A 23,570-nucleotide genomic window follows, 5' to 3' on the forward strand; every position below is an offset into this window, starting at 1 on the left:
TATCCAAGACCACAACGTCTTCAAAATCCAAGCCTGGGCCATTTGCCAAGGTCTTTACACGTCAACAAAAGTCAGAAGAATCCAGACCCAGGACGCTAATATCTTTTCCCCGAAAGCCCCGCTTCTTGAGCCTGGGAGGGGCCGGTCGACGCCTCAACTCCGCCCCGTGACGCACGCAGCCCCGCCTTCACGCCCTCCGCCTCTCGCGGGATCTCTCGAGAGCACGGCTGGGGTCAGGTCCCATCATGGCGGCAGAAGAGGCGGATGTGGATGTCGAAGGGGACGTCATGCCAGCGGCGGCACAGTCTGGGTGAGACATAGAGACCGGGTTTTGCAGAGACGAGGAGGGGCGCGGATGTGAGAAGGGTACCGTAGAAAGGCCGGGGTTCCGGAAGGGTCCAGGGGAGCGAAAGACCATCCGCTGGGGCCGGGGTCTCTCAGAGGCCTGGGCGGCGCCGCGCCCATCCCGCCGCCCGGCTCTTCCAAAGCGCAGCCGGCGAGTACCTGAGACTTGGGGCGGACAGCGTTTTCTCCTTTTGCTTGGATGCTGTGAGGGCGCCGGTCGCCCCTAGCACATTGCGGGCTCTTAAGCAATTACTTCTTCCGTTAGTGTCACCCTAGAATCCGCCCCCTTGCCACCGCCCAATAATCATGAGAACAAGGGCTGTCCCTAGATGGGACCTGAGCGTAGGGATTCTGGTACCATCGCCTGCAAGCCCTGTGACCTTGGGTGTGTCGTTTTATCCCTACCCCCTATCGATTTTCTCTTCCACATAAGGATAGTTGTGAAAAACTTCCAGAGAGGTATCGTGACTTAAAGGAAAGGGCAGGACGTAGAGTTAGACAGCTTTGGGTTCTCTTGTAATGGCTGGTCCTGCGAGATACTAGTAGTGTGACCTTGGGCCAGACTTTTAATTTGTCTGAGCCTCAGACAGTTCGTGAGTAGGCTGACGATCATGTTAGGTACCTCGTATGATTATTGTGAAGAAAAAATGAAGTGATTATGGGATAGGTGCTCTGTAGATGTGTTCTTTACCGGCCCGTTATCCCTAGGGGTGGTATTGTGAGGACTGCGGCGGGGGGGGTGTCACAATTTATTTAGTATCTCTACCTGCAGAGCAGGCCAGTGGGGTTTTAAACAATAACCTTCAGCTTGAGACATCTAGCCCTTTGACTCCTTGCTTGCAGGGAATGAAAGCAACCATTTTTAAAATATGCTTTCAGAATCTCCTTTTAGTAATGGAAAAGGCCCAGATGGGTCAGGAATTCTAAGACCTCAGTTCTAAACTCAGCTATGTTGCTTGTACCTATAAAGAACGTTCGAAGTCTCTAGAACCATGTGGATTTGCCAATCTTAGACGGTTTTGACCTATTAAAAAGCAATTTCACGTGGTCGAACCTAGTGATAGGGCCTCTGTAAATTTTGAAGTGTACTGGCCCTGCCCATGAGGAACTAAGATAGTGGGTTTAAAGTTCTTCTGAACCCTAAAGCACTGTGAAAATGAGTAACCAACTTCATGTAGTCATTCTCCCTCAAATCTTTAGGCAAAATAGTCCAAAGCTATACAAATGGATAGGAAGGGTTTACTAACAATCATTGTTCACATTTGTGTAGACCTCGTTAATCTTGCACAAGTGCTTTTGCATGTGTGATTTAATTTGCTTTTCACAAGTCTGTGAAATAAGTGGGAGGGATTCTTATCTGCAGCCCAGAGAGAAATGAATTGGCCTTGGAAACACCAAAGATCAGCTGAGAGCATTGGCTCTATCTATCCGTTTTCCATAGGTTCTTTATTTTTCTGATTGTATTTTATTTTTATCCCTTTTTCTCTCTCTCTTTTTTTTTTTATTATTTTGCTTGAGCCTCAGTTTTATTGGTGGCACCTGTGATCATCTTAGTCTCATGTAACCAGTAATAGGGTTATTGGTTCCTGATGGTTAGAGCCATTGCCTTACAGAACTTCAGGGAGCATCAGTAACATATCCTGGTGAAAATTGCTCCCTGGTGTTAGGGCTCCAATCACATAGAATTTCTTGTGAATAAACACTTGAATTGTGTAGTTACAGCTGATAGCATTTGTGGAAGCCTTGAGGATTAATTAAAAACATGTTTAGGTCTCGCTAAGTGCTAGTTACCAAAGTTAGAAGATGGCGTTGCAATGGTTTGATTTCCTTTCTACCTATCCTGCCTCTCTTTCTCATTCTTGTTTTCTTCTGCTTGTTCTTTAAATCTTAATGTTTTGAAATTCCCTCTGTGGCATAGTGGGTTAAGGATCTGGTGATGCTGCAGCTGTGGCTCAAATTTGACCCCTGGCCTGGGAACTTCCATATGCCACAAATGCAGGGAAACACACACAAACAAAAAAACCTTTAATGTTCCAAGGGATTTTTGTCATAAGACTTTTCACTAACCACACAGTCTGTCTCTCAGGATTTAAATTTATTTGTTAGGTTGGACAGTATGAAATTTTGCCAATGTCCCACCATTTTTGACCTACAAAAATGATGTTTCCCAAATTTGTCACCAACTCAAATCTCTCTCCTGAGTTTCAGGTCCATTTATACAATTTTCTGAATCTCTCTGCCCTTGGGTGTTCTGCAGTCTCAGCTTATAAACTTTCTTCATCCAACCTGCCTCTCCAAGTTCTCTAAGTTCAGTCCACCCAGTCACACAAGGCATAGACGTAGACTTTATTCCTTTTCCTTACTTCTCGCATTCTATTCAGTCATTTATTAAGAGTTTATCGATTTTGAATATCCTCTCATATGTGTTCATTCTTCCTATTCACACTGCTTGTTCTTCAAATCTAAGTTATCATTACCTCTCTCAAGTATTTATATAATCACTCTTAACTGTTCCTTGTCTCCTTGGCCCCCTTTTATTCTTTCCTGAAGTTAGAGCAGTCTTTTCTTAACATGCAGATCTGATCATGTTATTCCCCTTAATCCTCAACTGGGGAAGGAGTTCCCGTTGTGGTTCAGCGGAAACGAATCTGACTAGCATCTGTGAGGACGCAGGTTCGATCCTTGGCCTCACTTAGTGGGTTAAGGATCTGGTGTTGCTGTGAGCTGTGGTGCAGGTTACAGATGTAGCTCGGATCTGGTGTTGTGGCTGTGGTGTAGGCCAGTGACTGCAACTCTGATTCGACCCCTAGCCTGGGAACTTTCATCTGCCGAAGGTGTGGCCCTAAAAAGACAAAAAAAAAAAAAAAAAAGAATCCTCAATTGGCTTTATGATAAGAAATCTTTATCCCTTAAGTCCTAGAAACCTGTGTTTCTGCTCTACCTACTTTGTTCATTTAATCATTCAATGAATATCCGTTATTTTCTATATGCCAAGTCCCGGCATATAGAGTCCTTGTTCTCATACAACTAACATTCTTATTGGATGAGACAGACAGTACACCTTATGTGTGTCCCAGAGGGAGATAAACTTGTAGAGAAGTTTTTGCAGTCTTAAGAGCTACAAAATTCTTATCACTAGACTACGTCTGAGAAAGGTCAGTAGCTAAGAAACTTTATAACTTCAAAGTATACAGAAGCAAGTATTAACTTTAATTATAACATAGATTGGACTGTCCCAAACTTAACCATTCAGCCTTTTTTCATATGAAGTGAACACTGTGACTTTAGAGACTTCTTATTAGTGAAAGAAGTGGAAATTAAGTTTAATCACCAGTGGATGTAGAAGAGCCCCCAAATAACCCAAGCTAACTTTTTTTTAATTGTTATTAAAACATCACATTTCTTATCTCTGCATTGTACTGTCCTCCTTTGAGTATTTTCTTTTTGGTTCTTCCATCTGTTCTTATTTTTCTTTTGAGGAAGGTGCTGTTGATGGGTAGCTTTTATGCTTTAGATATAACCAAAACAATTAATTGTAAAATTGAATTCCTATATCCACATTCATATCCATCAAAGAAAATCAGAAGAGTTGGTTCATAGCCACAGGACATATTGTGGTTGTGGCTTTGGGGTATTTTTTTTCCTCAGGAAGTTGTTTATTCTTAGGAAACAAAAGAAGTGAACAGACTTGATCAAAATAGCGTGGCTTAAAGCCACTTATATATTTCATAGGCCAGACATAGAGTAGACATCTGCAATGTTAAATCTCTTAAGGGGAGAAAGGAACTAAATTATTTGCTTAAGATCTGAAGCCTACCAGTCATTGTACTGTGTAAATCACATTCATTAACTGGTATAATCTCACTCTTATACCCATTTTCTTTATTATTACAGAAGTGATGAAAATACAGCATCTGTTTTACAAGACCACTATCTTGATTCATCGTGGAGAACTGAGAATGGTCTTATTGTAAGTATTTTGTGAAATTATCAAGTCCAGTGCCTAGAGAACTTTTTTTTTTAAACTTGGTTCTAGTTCTCAGCACAGAAGTAATACATTGAAGTATTTTTTCATTAAAAATAGAATGAACTTACTTCTACCTCTTTTGACTTTGAAAAATGGTCTTTTGGAAACAACTTTGGAGCCAGCTAGATTTAAGTACACATCGGTGCTCTCCCACTTATCAGATTTGTGAACCTCAGTTGGTTCATCTTAAAAAAAATGGGATCATTGCATGGTTCATTTCTTCATTTAGCAGTTATTTATTAAGTACTTACTATGTGCCAGACATAATAGGCCAAATTTGGGGGATACAGCTCATCAAGACAGACATGATCCTGTTCTCAAGGTGCTTATATTCTAAAGAGGAGTCAGGTAGTAAACAGACAGACTAATTATAGATCATGTAGAATATAAGCAAGATGCTGACTGAGAGTATCAGGGTGGGGAACCTACTTTAGATAAAGTTTACCTCCTCTGTGAGATAAACTGAGGAGGTGACATTTCAGTTGAAAAGTTAATAGGAGTAGATAAGTGAAGAGTTGAGGATAAACATTATAGGTAGAAAGAATAGAAGTAAGACTCTGGTTGAAACCCAGTGTCTGGAGCATGGTAGGAAAGGGGAGGGGATGACAGCTAAGACAAGGTTGGAGAAGCAAAGGACAGCTCTGTCATACCTGTAGGAAGAGGAGGGGAATCAAACTAGGCAGGAAACATTTGTACTAATCTAGACAAGATTTGGTGGTGGTTTGGCCTGAGGTTGTGGTAGAAGTTGGCAGATTTGAATTATGTTTTGGAGATGGCACTGCTTGGTGTACTGGATGTGGGGATTGAGGGGAAAGGAAAGAAATCCGGGATGATTCCTGGGTTTCTAGCTGGAATAGCTTGGTGACTGGAAGTGTTCTTTACAAAGTTGGGAAGGCAGGAGGAGAAGCAGGTGAAGGTATACGCTGGTGAGTTCTGCTTTGAATATGCTGAGAATAAGAAGTCTATTGGATATCCAAGTGGAAATTTTGAGTGGGTAGTTAAAATAGTCTAAAAAGAACTTGGAGAAGAGACCTGAGCTGAAAATTTTTAAGTTTTGAGAGTTGAAAAGGTGTATGATTGTTTAAGAAGAGATTGTGGGCTAAGGGAAAAAAAAAGAATTGTGAATTTTGGAAATAGGTGAAGTATCTAGCAAAATGCCTAATACTTCATAGTTCCTCAAACACGGTAGACAGTATTACTTTATCATCGGTAGGAGCCTGAGCTTTGGAATCTAAGCCTCAAGTCTCACCTTTTCCACTTGAAATGTTAGTGAATGCATCTATGGAAGTAATAATGCCTATCATGGCATTATTGTGGGAATCAAAGATAAGTTTGTGTGCTCACTAAGTGGTAGCTTTTTTAGTTGTAATCATTGTATTATTTAACAAGACAGAAGGTAATTTTAAAATGCAGAAAATAAAAACTATTCTTCCTTTTTTTAAATAGCCTTGGACTCTGGACAGCACCATCAGTGAAGAGAACAGAGCTGTCATTGAAAAAATGTTGTTGGAAGAAGAGTATCCTTTAATGATTATGAGGAAAGTAAAGATTTCAGGGTTAAAAATCTATAAATGCAAAATTTACACATGAGACCATTGTTAGCTACTAGACAGATTTTATTTGGCCCCCAACTGCTAGTATATAATGCTTCTGCCTGTTTTGTTTTACCTTTAAGTCTGAGATCTGACTCCGTGTTTTTGAGCCAACTCTTTATACTATTGAATAGAAATTAGAGTGTTAAGAAAAATCAGCTAGACTCTTTAGTCTAAGTCAAGTCATACAGTCCAAACCTCCATTTTCATTTATATAAGCTGAAACCCAGAGATGGTAATTTGTTCAAGGACAGAGAATTAGAATATGTAAAAGTTCTCACTTCTCACTCTGCCAATTTACAGGTGTTGAGTGGGAGGGAATCTAAGTAAAAAGCCAAAATTATAGAATGAAGATTTTTCCCATAGAAGTTGTAGGTCCTTATTCACAGCTCAGCAGCTTCTGGCTTCTTGTCCTTATTTCTTTCATCCATTTGCTGTCTTTGCAACTTTTTTGGGACTCTGTTTTCTTGTATATAAAATGAAGGGATTGAACAAAATGATTCCTGATTTTATTATTTATGAAGATTATTAATACTAGTCTGATAAGTAGTGGTTTATTAACCCATCTGTGTTGCATGCACTTTTACCTCTTTATTTATTTATTTATTTTTTGTCTTTTTGTCTTTTGTTGTTGCTATTTCTTGGGCCGCTCCCGCGGCATATGGAGATTCCCAGGCTAGGGGTTGAATCGGAGCTGTAGCCACCGGCCTATGCCAGAGCCACAGCAACGCGGGATCCGAGCCGCGTCTGCGACCTACACCACAGCTCACGGCAGCGCCGAATCGTTAACCCACTGAGCAAGGGCAGGGACCGAACCCGCAACCTCATGGTTCCTAGTCGGATTCGTTAACCACTGCGCCACGACGGGAACTCCTTACCTCCTTTTTAAAGCCAGAATTTCTGTTCTTTTTATTCCCAGTTATTGCTGTGTTGTTTTCAGGGTTTCTGTGTATCTTTAATATCATAAGTTAAACCCTTTTTTAGGCTTTCCTGTTCTCAGACTCTCCCCAAACATTGCAGTTAAAGCCTAGATCATTGCTTTTCAGTAGAAAAATAGTGCAAGTCACATATATCATTTATAATTTTCTAGCAGTCACATTTAAAACAGGTGAAATTAATAACATTTTATTTAACCTAGTAAATTTAAAATACTAACCATTTCAACATTTAATCAGTATATAAATATTGAGGTATTTTGCTGTCTTTGTTTAGTACTCTTTGAAACCCAGTGCATTTTTTTGTACTTAGAGTACATCTCAGGTTGTGCTAACCACATTTCAAGTACTCAGTAACTACACATATGGCTATTGGCTAATGTATTGAACAGTGCAGTTCTAGATGAAGGAATACTTAAGTAGTCACTGGTTCATTTCCAGATTTGGAAACAAAATGCTGAGAGTAGTAGAAGCTGTATGAGCTCTTTGAGGACAGGGATAATGTTTTCTTCTATCTTTTTCTTCAGCATCTAGTACCTAGCGTAGCAGCTGATGCACACAACACACAGTCACTATTTAAGTGAAGAATATCTCCGACTAATCTAAGAGTGTATCCATATAGGCCAGTTTTAAGAAGTCTGAGAAGGAGGCTCCCTGGTAGATTTGACCTGAGTGTTTGTTATTTTTATTAGGGTAGAGAGTAACACTGAACTCCTCTGTTACCTTCAGATATATGAAAACAAATACTTCCAATTATCCTTGCCAACCAGTTAGATTCATCTGCTACATGTTAGAAAAAAGGATTGTAAAACTCTGAAAATATCTTCTCTTAGCCACTTCTAATAGGGAAGAGAAACTAGCATTTATACAGCACACATTCTGTGCAGGCTCTGTGTGTGACTTCAAGTGTAATGTTTAATCCATGTAACAACCCTGTGAAGTGTATGTAAACCTTTTTATGATAATTTTTGCAGACCTGGACAGTTTTTGAGAGGAATTGTTTCAGCTAGAATTCAAGTGTGACTTTCATGAGTATATAAGTGCCTACTTTAAGTCCCATAAGAATTATATGATTTACTGTTTTAAAAGTTTCTTTAATAATTACAAAGGTATTATTTATCCAAAAAGTCACTTCCAGGAAAATTCTGGCTTGATCAAAAGGAGGATGATAAGAAATATACGAAGAGGTAAAATCAATTTATAAAACTTTTTAAAGTCTGAATTGTATTTTAAAAACTTCTTCACAAGCTTCCTTATTTTTTTTTTTCATGTGGTGCAGTCTGCAGAAAACAGCAAAAATCATGTATGTACTTACATTTTATATTTTAAAATCCTTTTGGTTAGTTAAAAATTATGGGAAAATTAAACAAAAAGTTACAGTTGGCCTGTGGAAAAGCCCTCTTGACCTTGGGTTATATAAAAATATGAAATCAGAATTTCTTGTGCAGGTGTTGGAATGTCACAGGTAATTTTATGATATTATTTGTTTGTTGGAATTTCTTCATGGCCCTACAGAATTAATTCCTTTGGATTGTGGAAAAGATGTTTTTATGGGATTTGTGGTAAAATTAAAGCTGCTTTCTAATATATTAGAAATTGACTTGATTTCTCTTGCCCTGTCACTTAACTTTCAGTCATTTCAAACAAAAATTTGAATTGTCTAGAGAAATTAAGTATTAACTATTTTGTAAACATCCTTTCCCTGTAATAGAAAAAAATTTGATGTTTTTTAGTGTTTTCTAAACTTGCATGTTTATAGTCCCTTAAAGGTTGGGTTTGCAAATTTGCAATTGCTAACAGTTTGAGCATTGAGCATGCTTTGGCATTTGCATTTTGCTGAACAAACAACAATAACCAAAATGTGAAGTCAGTGAAAAGATTAATGGTTTGCTTGAATTAAATTGATGAGCTTCATGACTTTTATTTTTAAATTCTTAATGTCCTGAACTTCAAAAGCAATAAATGTAATAATGTCTTAGTATTTTTACCTCTTTTCTGGCTTGATATTTACATTGATTAACAAAGAAGAATCAGAGAGATGATATTTATGGAGCCAAGTTTAAACTCTGACATGCCTCTCAGGATTTGGAAATGTATTAACATTTGCTGTTTTGTGTCCAGTCTAAGGAAGCCTATTTATCTATCATTGCATTGACTTCCTTTGATGTCTTTTAGTGTTACCTCCACTCAGACCCAAAGATTATGTCTTTTGAGGCTCCTATCATCCTGAGCTAGAGAAGTATACAAGTCAGGGTAAATCTGTTCCCCCAGGTAGAGGCTGTAGCCACCTTCTTCTTCTTTTTAATTCTTAGACTCAAGGTATTGAATTTAGCCCTTGGCTATCTATAACCTTTAGCTGTATAAATATAGAATGTTCCATTTCAGAAATTTTTTTTGCAATTCCTTTTTTTCCCCTCAGGGTACACTCTCCTACAAAACCAGCCAGTTACTCAGTAAAGTGGACGATAGAAGAAAAAGAGCTGTTTGAACAAGGGCTGGTAAATAGAGCAATTTTTAATTTATAGTAAAATAATTCTAGAAGCAAATATGGATAGAATTATAAGGTTAAATTAATTTACAGAGACTAGTGATTTCTTTTTAATTGCAGTGATCACACCTATAGTTTTTCTATAGTTAAGTGGTGTTTGTAGTATAGTATAAGAGGATTCCTTTTAATTCATATCTAAGTTAATAAAATACTAAGATAGATTTGAATTGATATTTTAGATAGTTTTTCACCCCCCCTTTTTGGTATTAATAAAATCCAAGAAAGTGAGCTGTATCTGTGTATATGTCACCAGCTACCTGGATTAAAAGGCAAAATTATTTAGTTACCTGATCTTTTCACTTGGAAAAAACTTGTATGTTTGGAACTGTCTGGGTGTTCAGCTGAGTTGTTTTAATTCAGTTATTTGGCATTGTGCACACAGTCTTAATACTTCAGTGGGTATAATTTAAGACCAGAAACATTTCTTTTGCATGAATGTTTCACTGAGATCTATTTAAATGTTCACAGGTTGCTTAATGGAAAAAATATGTATGCAAGTTTGTAATTATGGAAAAAACTCCTTAATGTAAGGAAACTTAACAAAATGTTCAGAAATATATATTTTTTTAACTGTCAATAGTAGATTATATCTTTGTCTTTAAGTTACATGTTATCCGTTATTATACTAAATTTGAAATTCTATGTATTTATATATTACGTATGTAGAATAATTAATATTTGTATAGAATTCATGAATGCAAGTTGACACATCATTGCTAATACTTTTTTTTTTTTTTTTTGTCTTTTTGCCATTTCTTGGGCCGCTTCCTGCGGCATATGGTGGTTCCCAGGCTATGGGTCCAATCAGAGCTGTAGCCTCAGGCCTATGCCAGAGCTACAGCAATGCAGGATCTGAGCTGTGTCTGCAACCTACACCACAGCTCACGGCAACACCGGATTCTTAACCCACTGAGCAAGGCCAGAGACCGAACCTGCAGCCTCATGGTTCCTAGTTGGATTTGTTAACCGCTGAGCCACGACGGGAACTCCCATCGTTGCTAATACTTCTACAGATTATGGGAAATAAAATGTAGTTGTATTTTTATAATTAGTCATCACCATGACATCTATGTTCTATGATGTTTTATATAAATACATAAACCATCTTGAGGGTTTTATCTCCTTGTGAGATTTTTCTTCTGTACTATTAATTTTTTTATATTGGCATTTTGGTTTGTTGCATGATTATCATGTATATAATCTAATTAACCAATCAATTATTTAAAATTGCTGATAGCTTTAGTTTTTTCTATTACCAAAGACTAGAATACACACACAGACAAATGGGTTGTGAATTTTTCAGTTATTATTGTTGACTTTGGTGTAGTTATAGGGGCTTTATTTGCATTGTTCAAAATTCAAATGGTACCTAAGGTTGTATGTAAGATGTTAGTCTCCCTCTGACTCCTGTCTCAGCCTATAGATGCTTTATTTATTTATTTATTTATTTATTTATTGCTTTTTAGGCCTGTATCCGTGGCATATGGAGGTTCCCAGGCTTGGGGTCCAAATGGAACTATAGCTGCCAGCCTACGCCACAGCCACAGCAGCGCTGGATCCAAGCCGCATCTCTGGGCTCCACCATAGCTCATGGCAACACCATATCCGTAACCCACTGAGCAAGGCCAGGGATTGAACCTGCAACCTCATGGTTCCTAGTCGGATCCATTTCCTCTGTGCCACAATAGGAACTCCAGCCTATAGATACTTTAAACTTAGAATGTTTTCCCACAAAAATGCAGGGAACCATTGCTTGTATTACTGCCTTTTTAACCTACTGGTATCATTTGCTTATAGATTGAATTTTCTCAGGTTGAGAAAAGGGAATTATGTGGTACTTAAATGATGAGGGAAGAGTTTTTCTTTCCTGTCTTGGCCCTTTGCTCTATTTTGAAATTGGTGAAGGTTTTCTTCACTCTTCTCATTAAGGTCCCCTCTCCAGTTTTTATAGTGCCCAAGCCCCTACAATCCTAACAAGTCTAACTTTATCTAGATCTCTCCTGTCTCCAAAAGTGCTCCATGTTACAAGTTACCAATTTGCCTTCATCACATGATAGAGATAACTAATTTTTCAGTAAATTGATCTCAGCGAAGTTAAAAGTTTTTTCATTTTTTTATTAGTTTTTTTGAAATATAGTTGATTTATAATCTTGTGTTAATGTCTGCTCTGTAGCCAGGTGATTGTTAAACATATCCATTTCTTTTCAGCTTCTTTCCCCGTATAGTTCATCACAGAATATTGAGTTCTCAGTGCTATACAGCAGGTCCCTGTTGACCATCCTTCCATGTACAGTAGTGTGCATATGCCAATCCCAAACTCCCAATCCACCCCCTACCCCATTTCCTCTTGGTAACCATAAGTCTGTTTTTTAAGTCTGTGAGTCTGTTTCTGTTTTGTAAATAAGTTCACTTGTATCATTTTTTTTTTTTTAGATCCCAGGTATAAGTGATATACGATACTTGTCTAAGAACAATCTTAAATAATTTATACACACTAATAATTTTTGCAGAAGTACCTTCAGTTTTTTTTTTTTTTTTGTCTTTTTGCCATTTCTTGGGCCACTCCCGTGGCATATGGAGGTTCCCAGGCTAGGGGTCTAATCAGAGCTGTAGCTGCCAGCCTACGCCAGAGCCACAGCAATGCGGGATCTGAGCCGTGTCTGCAACCTACACCACAGCTCACGGCAACGCCGCATCATTAACCCACTGAGCAAGGGCAGGGACCGAACCTGCAACCTCATGGTTCCTAACCAGATTTGTTAACCACTGCGAGTCCCTTCAGTTTTAAGACATTTCCCATATGTCAGATTTTCTAGTAAATACCAGAAGTAAATGTATAAGTTAATCATTTAGGTCAGTGACTTACTACTGTGAATCATGACTGTCTAGCCTGTAAATCTGGCCCTGGGATCAGCTTCTTCGAGTTGTGGATTTTTTTTTTCTTTAGTCTTAAGAATTCTTTTTTTTTTTTTTTTTGTCTTTTTACCATTCCTTGGGCCGCTCCCATAGCATGTGGAGGTTCCCAGGCTAGGGGTCTAATCGGAGCTGTAGCCACCGGCCTACACCAGAGCCACAGCAACGTGGGATCCGAGCCGCATCTGCAACCTACACCACAGCTCACGGCAGCGCCGGATTGTTAACCCACTGAGCAAGGGCAGGGACCGAACCTGCAACTTCATGTTTCATAGTCGGATTCGTTAACCACTGTGCCACAACGGGAACTCCCTTAAGAATTCTTTAAAAAGGCTTGTTGAGTTACTTTGAGAAATAGAGAGTGTCTTGTGTTGGAGATAATATAAAGGAGATTTATGTGTCAAATGATAGACGATACCTAAAAATCCTATCTAGATTTAAGATTATATTGCATTCCTGTCTGTACTTCAAACTACACCAGAGTTCTCAGTTTTTCACTCCACAGCCTCAGTGTCTGCAGGTACCCAGCCTTTGACAGTGGAGGGGTGTAGGGAGGTGTTGGTTGAAGGTTGCTTCATTTGTGATTTCCTGTTGTAAGTCAATTTACTGTGATACGTAGTGTAAGAATATCCGCTAAGGAACATTCTTAAGGATGGAATCTGGGTTAAAGGAATATTTTGAAATTCTTGTCATAATATATTCAGATGATTCTATAATTGGAATATATAACTTGCTTCCATTTTGGGCACTTTTTTTTTTAAGTTATCTCAAATTTGGAACATCATAATGTGTAATACTAATAGGACACTGTTAGGAATATTCAGGAGTGACAATAACTATAAAAAGAAAACAAGTTTCTAAATCATCTTGGTCTCTTTTCAGAAATCAAGATTCCAAAAGAAGATTGTGGGCTTTGATTTTAAGAGTCTTAACTTTATATGAGGCTTCATTGTGTGCTTTAGAAAATAAATAAATATGGGTTCTAGTTTTTGTTTTGTTTTAAAATATGGCAGTTGTTTGGAATATTAAGTAACTTAAAGCAATTTATTTCCATTTTTAAAATATAGGCTAAATTTGGCCGAAGGTGGACTAAAATTGCAAAGCTAATTGGAAGTCGCACTGTTTTACAAGTGAAGAGTTATGCCAGACAATACTTTAAAAATAAGGTAAGCAGAATATAAATGTCCTAGTGATAATATTTAAAATACAAGTCAGCAAAAATAGTTTTTTAATTCAGGCACTAATGTTTTAATGTTCAGAGTCGTTATAGTGAAAGTATTTTATACCCATAAAGTACCCTATAAATGTTTGTCTTCAGAAATCTCAAGGCGTATCTTGAATATATTGAATATTGCTAGTAAATAGGTATTAGATTAACTCCACTTTATTTCATACAGTTAAATAGAAGGACAAAATATTAATTGCTCAAAAACATCCTATAAAGCAAGTAGTATTCCAGAGAGAAAACCTTAGAGTTCATTGTTTCCAGGAAAATATCTTTTCTTCGTAAATATTTGCATTAAACTTTTAAGAATAATTAGCGCTTAGTGGCCATAAATGCTAGTAACATTAATCTAAAATCTTTTTAATAGCAATGAAACTAGCACAGTTGTTTTGAAGAATTGTCTTTGGAAACTTTAATAAATTTCACTGGTCAGAAAGGTATAGTCTAGTTCTTTAATCTTTCAAGTAATTTGTACTGTATTCAACCATGTTGTTTTGACATTTAGAATTATTCCAGTGTGTTCTCCCTGACCTCTGGGAACATAATTATACAGAATTTGAAAGTGTCTTAAGCAAAATTTGATGTTTTCTTTTAACGTAAGTACAGTTGACACTTGAAAAACAGGCTTGAACTGAGCAGAACCACTTATACACGGATTTTTTTTCAGTAGTAAATACCTCAGTGCTACATGATCCGCTGGTGTGGAATTGCACATATGGAGGAAGTTCAAATACTGACGAATCCCATACATGGAGGGCCACCTATAAGTTATACCCAGATTTTTGACTGTGCAAAGGATGGTGTCCCTAACCCCCTTGTTCAGGGGTCCACTGTAAAGGGTTTTTACCCCATATACCAGATTTATCTGACTTAGTGTCATTTAGGCATAGGAAGTAATGGAATGGATTTGTTGTAGATCTGTTGTCTCCATATTTTAACCATCAAAAGCATTTTCAAGACAGCTCACCAGGTTACTTTCATAAAGTACTATGAAACAGAATAAGCTTAATTTTTCATTTCTACTTCCATACCCCTCAGACCAGAATGTGTAGGGTATTTTGGAGAAGTGAAAGGGTACATTTTAATATTAAAAGAAACATTAATGTATAATGAAATATAATGCAAAATTTTATCTAACTTTAGAAAATAAACACAGACTTGAAATAAATAGGGTTGTTGAAGGCTATTTCAAGCTAAATGGCCAAATCCCCATTTCCCTCCTGTTGCTCTTTCCTTCTCCTCTATGTATAAAGCCAGTTACCCTCAAATACAGGATTGTGGGAGTCTATTGTTATAAAAGATCTATAAATAACCTCTTGGGTGTGTTTGTCATATGCAAGAGTTTTCAAAAACTCTGTATATAACAAAGATTTTATTTCAAATCCTACCCATTGCCATTCATCTTTTTTTTGTTACATTACCAGATATTTATGTTTATAATAGATATAAAAGATAATTTCAGGCCTTAAATTATAAACTCTGTAATATTAGAGGTACATTAAATGAACATGTGAAAACCAGTTTGTTTCTATTGACTTCATATTCAAATGAAAGATAGTTTTAATTTACTAACATATACGAGATAAATTCCTTTAAAGAGTTTTTTAGCATTATAAAAATGATTAGTTGAGATATCAGACATTTTGAGAACTAAGTCTTCACAGTGTTTTGATCTTGTAGAGAATACCTTAGTGTGACAATTGTAAGTTCATCATCTATGGTTGATACAAGCCAGATTCCTACTTTAAACTTAATATTGAAAAATAAGTAGTAGGCTTATATAGGTCATAGGTATTTGCTAAAAAATTACCAGACCATGAATGAGTCAAATATATTTATGGAAATTTGAAATTATGGTATTTTATATTTAAGATGAAGCTTTAAACCCTTCAGAGAAAAGCACAATAAAGGTGTAATATTCCATTGACATGCACTTAGTTTTACAACTTGGTATCCTATTTTTTGTGTGCCAGTGATTATGTTTTAAAATGTTAATATTATGGGGGTTTTATTGTATTTTTCAATAAGGTAAAATTAGATGGTCCAGAGAAGGAAACACTAAATCAGAAGAACAGCAGTGATTTTCAGATGAAAAATGATGTTGAAGGCACAGAGGTGTGGACACCTTCAGGTTTAAGGGGACGTGCTGATCCCAACTTGAATGCTGTAAAAATTGAAAAGTTATCTGATGATGAAGAAGAAGAAGTAGACATCACAGATGAGGCAGACGAGTTGACATCTCAAGCTCCCCCAAAGAGTCTTAGCCGTGATCTCTTATTAGACATCCCTAATAATAAAAGACATGCAGCCAGTCAAGGGGAATTCATTGCTTCTGGCAGCCAGGAAGATCCCATTTCTAAATCTTCCAAAGAGTGCCTTGAGAATATAAAGCAAGGTGCGATGGATACACGGACAAGTGCAGGAATTACATTTTGGACTGAAAATCAGAATACCAGTGACCAAAAATCAGTTGAATTAAATGTTCAGAAATGTCATAAACTGATGAAAAACTGTGATAAGCACGATGGAAATGGAATAATAGACGATACCAAGCAGTTGCCTTCTCCAGAGCCTTGTGAAGTTCAGAAAGACTTGAGTGATAATGAATTGCTTTTTCATTCTTCCTGCCAAATGGAGGAGGAGAGCCATGAGGAAGAAGAGCTTAAGCCACCGGAACAGGAAGTAGAAATAGATAGAAATATCATTCAAGAAGAAGAAAAACAAGCAATTCCTGAGTTTTTTGAGGGGCGCCAAGCTAAAACACCAGAACGCTATTTGAAAATTAGGAATTATATTTTGGATCAGTGGTAAGGAAAAATTGTGTATTAGATGCTGTTTTAAAACTGACGATACTCTAGAGTATTTGATTAGGCCTGTGTAGAATTTAGTATTTTACATTCCTAGAGTTCCAAAGAGCTTTAACATAATAATATATTTCAGTAGGCAAAACTTAGAATTTTTCAAAGTGAAAGGAAAACTTTTGAAAGTTTTGGTAGGTATTGACTTCTGTGGCTTTCTTAACCCATGTGTCTGTTCTTTAAGAGTCTTTGGTCCTAGAAGAAAAGGGATAGATGATTGCCTTAATTCGTACTGTTTCAGGAGCTACAGAATTGTTTAGAACCATCTTTTCAGAGGGCTTCTGCTGTAGCCTAGGAAGATTACCAAAGGAAAACAAATAACCAGGCTTATTAAATCAGTAACCTTCATTTTACCCACACAGTGTTAAGTATTTTGACATCTAAAGATAGCCCTATTCTAAAAGGGTTTTTTTTTTTTTTTTTCTTGTTCTTAACTCTTGGTTATCTTGTAGATTGTTGAGATTGGGAAAATATTTAGGTAAGGGTAATATCAAAGTGAAGAATATCTATAAGGAACAACTCTTGATATTTGCATCGTGTTTTATAGTTTACAGGATCATCTGACTCCTCACAATGATCCTGTATAATAGGCGGGAGGTATTTTCTCTATTTGATAGAATGATTTGAGGTTAGGAAAGGTTTCTGGAGCTGCCTTTGGTTATACAACCAGCTGCTGACAGAAGTGGGACTTCACTGCACATCTCGACTTTGTAAATCACTCTTCCATTATTCCGCATTGTCTAATTCACACTATTAAAAAAGATGAATTAAATTAGATCTCTATTGGTATCTAATTTTTAAATAAAAACGTGAATGGCCAAAATTAAAGTACTTCAAAATAATAACCAACTCAAAAACGCCTATATAAATTGTCAGTGATTACTTAATGTTACTTTAATTAGATATCATTTGTTAATTTGAATTTTAGATTTATGAGGCAAAATAATTTATATAGATAGCATAAATTTGGCAGTAGTTTTCCTAATGCCATTAGTTCATGAAACCAGTTAAGTATTGCTGATTCAATATGATGATTTAGCAGAACAATGTGAAAGCAAAAAGGAATGCTTTGAACAGAAACTCACACCTATTCAGAAATAAAGAGAATGTTTAGAGACTAGAGGTGATGTTAAAAAAGGGGCAGGGGAAGGAAGAGTTAAGTTTTAAAGATTAAAAAGTCTTGCTAGATTTGTTCGTAGCTAAAAGATCCTTTTTTTTAGAAGCCTGTGCAGTTGACTCCCTGTTAAGAGCAATATTTCATCAAAATAGTAACCAGTATCATTACTGAATGCTTACCAAGTGCCATGCGTTGTATTTAAATCATTGCTAGTCCTCTTGAGAACCTCATCCTCATTTAACAGATAAGAAAAATGAGGTTCAGAGAGGAGAAAGGACTCTGTTCCCGTTCCAGTTCACTTTAGGTGAAGGTGATTCCAGAGTCTTGACCCATTATTTTCATACTTCCAACTCAAGGCCTTGACTGACTTCAGTCGGCCTTGGATGTTTTTCTCCCACAGATCTTAGAGAATCTTCTCTTTCAGTTTGCTCAAGGGATTTTAAGAGGCCTTCTGTGACCACCGATTGTGTACAATATCTCACATATCTCCTCCCTCTCATTCTCTTACCCTGCATTTTATGTATCTTAAGGAATTTATTACCATTGATAATGCTGTATTTTTATTTGTGTATTGTTGTCTCTTTCTCCACCCCGACCTCCACCCCATTGACATGATAATGTAGGTTCCCTAAAGGCAGACTCTTCTCTGTCTTGTTCATTGTTCTTCCTATTGCTTAGAACAATGCTTGTAATACAGAGGCAGATTGAAAGAATGAATTATTGTATCATGAACAGGTACTTCTAGAGGCCTTACCCTTCAGTGCTGTACTAGTAGACTCTTTGTTTAAAGCTTTTTGATGTGGGTAATCGTTAATTAAATCAACACAGTTTATAGATTCCTACAGTTTTTTAGTTGTTGGGTATAGATAGCATGCTCATTCCAGCTTTCTTGCCTTCATTTACACAGTTCGTTTCCTTTTCTTTCAAGACACACTGAAATCTCACCTTTTTAATGGAACTTCTGATACTCTCACGTCCCAAATTACGTTTTACCCTTCCTGAACTTCTGTAGAATTTATGGTTTAAAATTTAGTTTTAGGCCTTCCCAAAACACACTAAGATATTCTTACCTATTTGTCCTACTCTGTCCCCTTATCCTTTTTTTTTTTCTTGTCTTTTTAGGGCCGCACCCTTGGCACATGGAGGTTCCCAGGCTAACAGTCGAATTGGAGCTGCAGCTGCTGTCTACACCACAGCCATAGCAACATGGGATCCAAGCCACTTTTCCAACCTACACCACAGCTCATGCAATACCGGATACTTAACCCACTGAGCAAGGCAGATTCATTTCCGCTGAGCCATGATAGGAACTCCTCTCTTATGCTTCTCACTCGATCTCCCTAGCACTTAGCACTACTTAACAATATAATGTATATGATTCATTAATTTATTGACTATTAAAATGTAAGTTCAGGAGCTGCAGATTTATCTCTATATCCTTAGTGCCTAGAAATTGTTCTGGTATGTAGAACACAGATATTTGTAGAATAAAAATTAAATACCTGTGCTATATGATATATCTGAATACTTGGTTTATAAAGTCTGTTTGAATCCTGTCACTTCCTTAGGTACTTTAATCTCTCTTACCTTCCTGTTTTCTCATCTCTAAAAATAAGAGTAATAAAATCTACTTTGTAGAATTGTGTATAACCCTTAGTTGGGCATCTGCTATAAGCACTGAGTAATTGTTTGATACTATGACAAAGTTCTCTGAGTTCCGTTACTCAGATTTTATGATACATTAAATTATTCAGTAAATATATGTTTTATTATGTCAACCTCTTCTTTCTTTCATATCTCTTTGGGCATTTCTCGATTCCTTTTGAATGCCCTATTGTATCTGTTTCTCTTTTCCACTTAGAGTACTTAATATTTGTTGGCATAATCATTAAAAACTAATATAAACCTTTTAAGGTTGTAAAAGCTAGCTTGTAATTAAAAGATGCTATCCAGCAAAGTAAAAGTGTATGAGCATAAGTAATGTATTAAAAATTGGAGCATCTAATACTAAATACTTTCAACATATTATGAAAATTCTGTTTTCATTCAGAGATTCAGGCTTGCATTTGGATCTGTAGATAAATAAGCTTTTACCTTCAGGGTCTTAGGATAACAAATCTATTGAATTTAATATTGGTAAAGAAATGATACTAGTAAAAATCACATTAAGTTTGTTTAAAGATATTTTATTTCAGGAAAAAAGTGCACTTGGGTATTATGTATTAGCATTGTACTTACTACACATTCACATTGAGAAGGGGGTACCTTTTTAAAATATTTCAGTATTAAAAGTTTCCCCCAGAAATCTTTGATGCTTTTATTTATCCAAAATAATTGTACTTCCATCTCTTAATTAGGGAGATATGCAAACCGAAATACTTAAATAAGACCTCAGTACGTCCTGGCCTGAAGAACTGTGGGGATGTTAATTGTATTGGACGGATTCATACATACCTCGAATTGATAGGAGCAATCAATTTTGGATGTGGTAAAAATAAAAACCGAACAACGTCTTTTACTCGACATTTTTTATCCTTGCAACCCCCATTACTTTCTTTGATACTTAAAATTCAAGTAGGTTTATTATAGATACAGAATACAGAAAGATGCTGTCATGTTATGGCATAAATACGTTATCAAGGTTTTGTTTTAAAACAGATTTCTGTTGATTAAACTGTATTTCCCTTTAACCTCCAGTAAAAATTGGTGGTGTGATTTAAAGGAACAATATTCAATCTGAGTAGTAGAAATGAAGAATGCAGTTCTTTGTCAAGTAAAAGTAATTTTCTGAAAAGTCTAATCAAAGCCCATTTAATTTGGAAGTACTGTGTTAAATGCTGGAAATAATTTCTAGCAGTGTTTAAATAAAATAATTTATGAGCCTCTACACTTAAATGTAATAAAAGTGCCAAAATATTTTTCATGGTAGAAAGTTTCTTTCACCCTAGTTTTTCTCAAATCTGAAGTCAATGAATATGCATTTTTTAAATGTATTCTGCCCTTTATTGAATTAACATGACAGAATTTTGGAGAAAAATTGTAGTTGCAAAATGATAAGGTAATTAGAATCCTGTAACCCATGGTTTGAGAGGAGCGTATTCTGTATTCTGTGTCTATGAAAAGACAACCAGAGATTATTTTATTTCATGTACAGATAGATAGAATTTACAGTCTGCCCTGGAATCTGTCCTTCACTTCAGTGTCTTTGTTTGCCCAAAGCACCGTAATAGGACTGGCTTTATAGGAAAACAAGATGTCGTAGCTTGCGTAGCCACTAAAGGAACTGCAAAATCATATTTTCTGTATTAGACTTTTAAAGTTAGCAAAGAGGGCCTAGCACTTATTTAATCAGAAATTAAACAAAAGACTTATTTCCTAAATGTTTCATTTTATTGAGATTTCCTTATAATAATAGAAATACTTTTATGTGAGAACTACCAAGTAGCACATCACGTGTATTATGGAGTAAGACAGAAGCTCAGGTATTAAAAAAAAATTAGAAATTGGCTTATAATTAATAGGATAGCTGTGTCTTCCTATTTAACAAATGAGTTCTATAAAATTATAATAGATTGTTTTGTTTTTCCTGGACTCCAATAGAACAGGCTGTATATAACAGGCCACAACCAGTTGATAAAGTACGAATCAGAGACAGAAGAGACACAGTAGAAGCCTACCAGCTTGCCCAGCGTCTGCAGTCCATGGTAAGCAGCCCCCTCTCTTACCAAATGATCTCGCCAGATTGCTCCTCACCCTATTAGGTTAGGTATGCCTATTTCTCTTCACCACTTTAACAAATGGCCATCTAGTGGAAGAACACCTTTTCTCTTGTGTTTCATCTATCACTTTTCTTGTTTCCATTCATGTTGATTTATAAGGCAAAAGACAAACCCTCAACATTTCCTCACAAACTTTACACAGAAGCATGATGCTTCACTAAAACTGCTTGGTTTTGATTCCTATGTGTAATGTATCTTTTAAAACTATACAGTTACGCTCTTTTCTTCTTCTTCATTTGTGTTTGCTTAAAATCCTTACCACAAGATTTAGCTTTTTGGAATAGCTCTTCAAAGTATTTTAGTCTTTATTTTTTAATTCTTTTTTTTTTTTTTTTTTGTCTTTTTTTGTCTTTTTAGGGCCGCACCCATGGCATATGGGAAGTTCCTAGACTAGAGGTCTAATTGGAGCTACAGCTGCCAGCCTACGCCAGAGCCACAGCAACACCAGATCCGAGCCACGTCTGCAACCTACACCACAGCTCATGGCAATGCCGGATCCTTAACCCACTGAGCAAGGCCAGGGATTGAACCTGCAACCTCATGGTTCCTAGTCAGATTCGTTTCCACTGCGCCACGACGGGAACTCCTATTTTTTAATTCTTAAGGTTAGTGAATTTTGCAGTATTCTTATTTTAAAAATAAGTTTCCTAAAAGGCAGAGTCAAATTGTGGTCTTGCTGGCTTTACTAAAAAAAGAGGTTAAATTGGTTAATAGGTGAGATAAATGGAAAAGGAGTATAGATGATTAGAGTAGGTAATTTTCTGAGAGTAGCCTGGACACCATTTCTGTCTAGTTTATTAAGGAAGGATGTTTTCATATACAGTTGCTGGAGTTGGTGCTAGTCACACACTGGCTTCTGGCAGCCAGTCTAGTTTAAAAGCTTCAGTACTATTTTTGTAAAACTGGATGTTACTAATCCAGTAAACCAACTTTATAAGTTTTTGCTATTTGTATTAACTAGGCAATGTCTTCCTTTCTAAGCCTGAGATATAATTATTTTGCTTCTAGTTTTCAATATTTTATATCTCTTGCTGTGTGTTCTTGGAAGTTTTCCACCAAGTCATTTTCTGGGTGGTTCTTTTTGATCTTAAAAAATATTTTTGTCTTTATTGTAGAGCAGAAATTATCACAGCATTATGTCAACTATACTTCAATAAAATTTTATAAAATGAAAAAAATATTTTTTTTTGTCCTAGAGTTTAACTACCAAATAGTGAAAGAAAATGAAAACTAAGGAAAAAATTGGGATGAAATTTAGTACATTATCACTGATTTATTTCTGAGCAGAGTGCCAACTATTGAACATAAATGAATAAAATGTAGTCAGGCATTGCTGATCAGGGATTATAATATTTTAATAGAAAAAAAAGATTTTTAGAATACTATCATTTTGGTTTTGAGTATTAATGTGCTTTGATTTCTCTAAGCTGATCTTGTTATCTTGTTACCTTGTGCTTTGTTTTAATTCCATTGCAGCGCACAAGGAGACGCAGGGTCCGAGACCCATGGGGAAATTGGTGTGATGCAAAAGACTTAGAAGGGCAGACGTTTGAGGTAACTTTGATCCTTTCAGATGGCTCAAAAGTGAAAGTTGTCTTGTCAGTATATATTTGTATATCTTAACATCACATACATTATACTTGTATATGTGTATATATAGATATATATAGTTCCCATTTTATGTATTATATAACATATATACACACACAGATATATATATATGTGTGTATATATATGTATATATTTCCCATTTGTTTAGAAGTCACTAGTAAGCAACGAAGTAGAAGGCATTGAGGATGCAGTTAACTAAGAGTTTGGGCATTTTCAGAACTCGGATTATCTGTCTCTACATTCTGGTCTTTAGCTCTAGAGTATCTGCCAAGGTGCCAGGGAGTTGTGCCCTGTTCATTTCAGTGAAAAGTCATTGAATGATGTTCTGATCTACCAATTAAAATATTGTTCCAAGCATTAGCCGTAAAATTGAATTACAAGTATTAAAGTATTTCTACTAATAAAAATTATGGCCCTAAAAAGAAACATGGGGAGTGAATGTTCGTGTATACGTACATGCGCACACACACATATTCTGTCTATATGCAACATATGAACAACCAGTCAGTCAAGTGGAAAGAATGTGTGAAGGTGTACTTATTGGCTTTGTTTATATGTGTAACCACATCAAATCTCAGGATTTTCTTTATAAAATGTGGATAATAATACCTCCCGCAGAG

At 36.4% G+C, this 23,570-nt stretch overlaps 1 protein-coding gene across 50 annotated transcripts in view; it reads left to right on the forward strand.

The window, feature by feature from the left end:
- The first annotated feature begins 235 nt into the window (after positions 1-235).
- MYSM1 (Myb like, SWIRM and MPN domains 1) overlaps positions 236-23,570 on the forward strand; it is a 39,373-nt gene continuing 16,038 nt past the window's right edge. For 29 of the 50 annotated variants that reach the window (XR_014808157.1, XR_014808158.1, XR_014808160.1 and 26 more), the window contains exons 1-11: positions 236-310; positions 4,240-4,315; positions 5,819-5,889; positions 8,009-8,086; positions 8,179-8,202; positions 9,319-9,397; positions 13,428-13,526; positions 15,614-16,392; positions 19,918-20,048; positions 21,161-21,264; positions 22,816-22,893. Coding sequence is in view for 23 of the 50 variants with exons in the window: in XM_021096567.2 (XP_020952226.2) it covers positions 246-310; positions 4,240-4,315; positions 5,819-5,889; positions 8,009-8,086; positions 8,179-8,202; positions 9,319-9,397; positions 13,428-13,526; positions 15,614-16,392; positions 19,918-20,048; positions 21,161-21,264; positions 22,816-22,893 (1,584 nt within the window). In the remaining 27 variants the exon portion in view is untranslated. The remainder of the gene's footprint in view (positions 311-4,239; positions 4,316-5,818; positions 5,890-8,008; positions 8,087-8,178; positions 8,203-9,318; positions 9,398-13,427; positions 13,527-15,613; positions 16,393-19,917; positions 20,049-21,160; positions 21,265-22,815; positions 22,894-23,570) is intronic. The other 21 variants (XR_014808176.1, XR_014808178.1, XR_014808180.1 and 18 more) reach the window with 3 other exon arrangements.

Source organism: Sus scrofa, chromosome 6, assembly GCF_054392235.1.
Source record: "Sus scrofa isolate SSC_HxYL_T2T_F1_AM1 chromosome 6, Sscrofa_HxYL_maternal_Yorkshire_Landrace_v2.0, whole genome shotgun sequence".
NCBI classification, from domain to species: Eukaryota; Metazoa; Chordata; class Mammalia; order Artiodactyla; family Suidae; genus Sus; species Sus scrofa.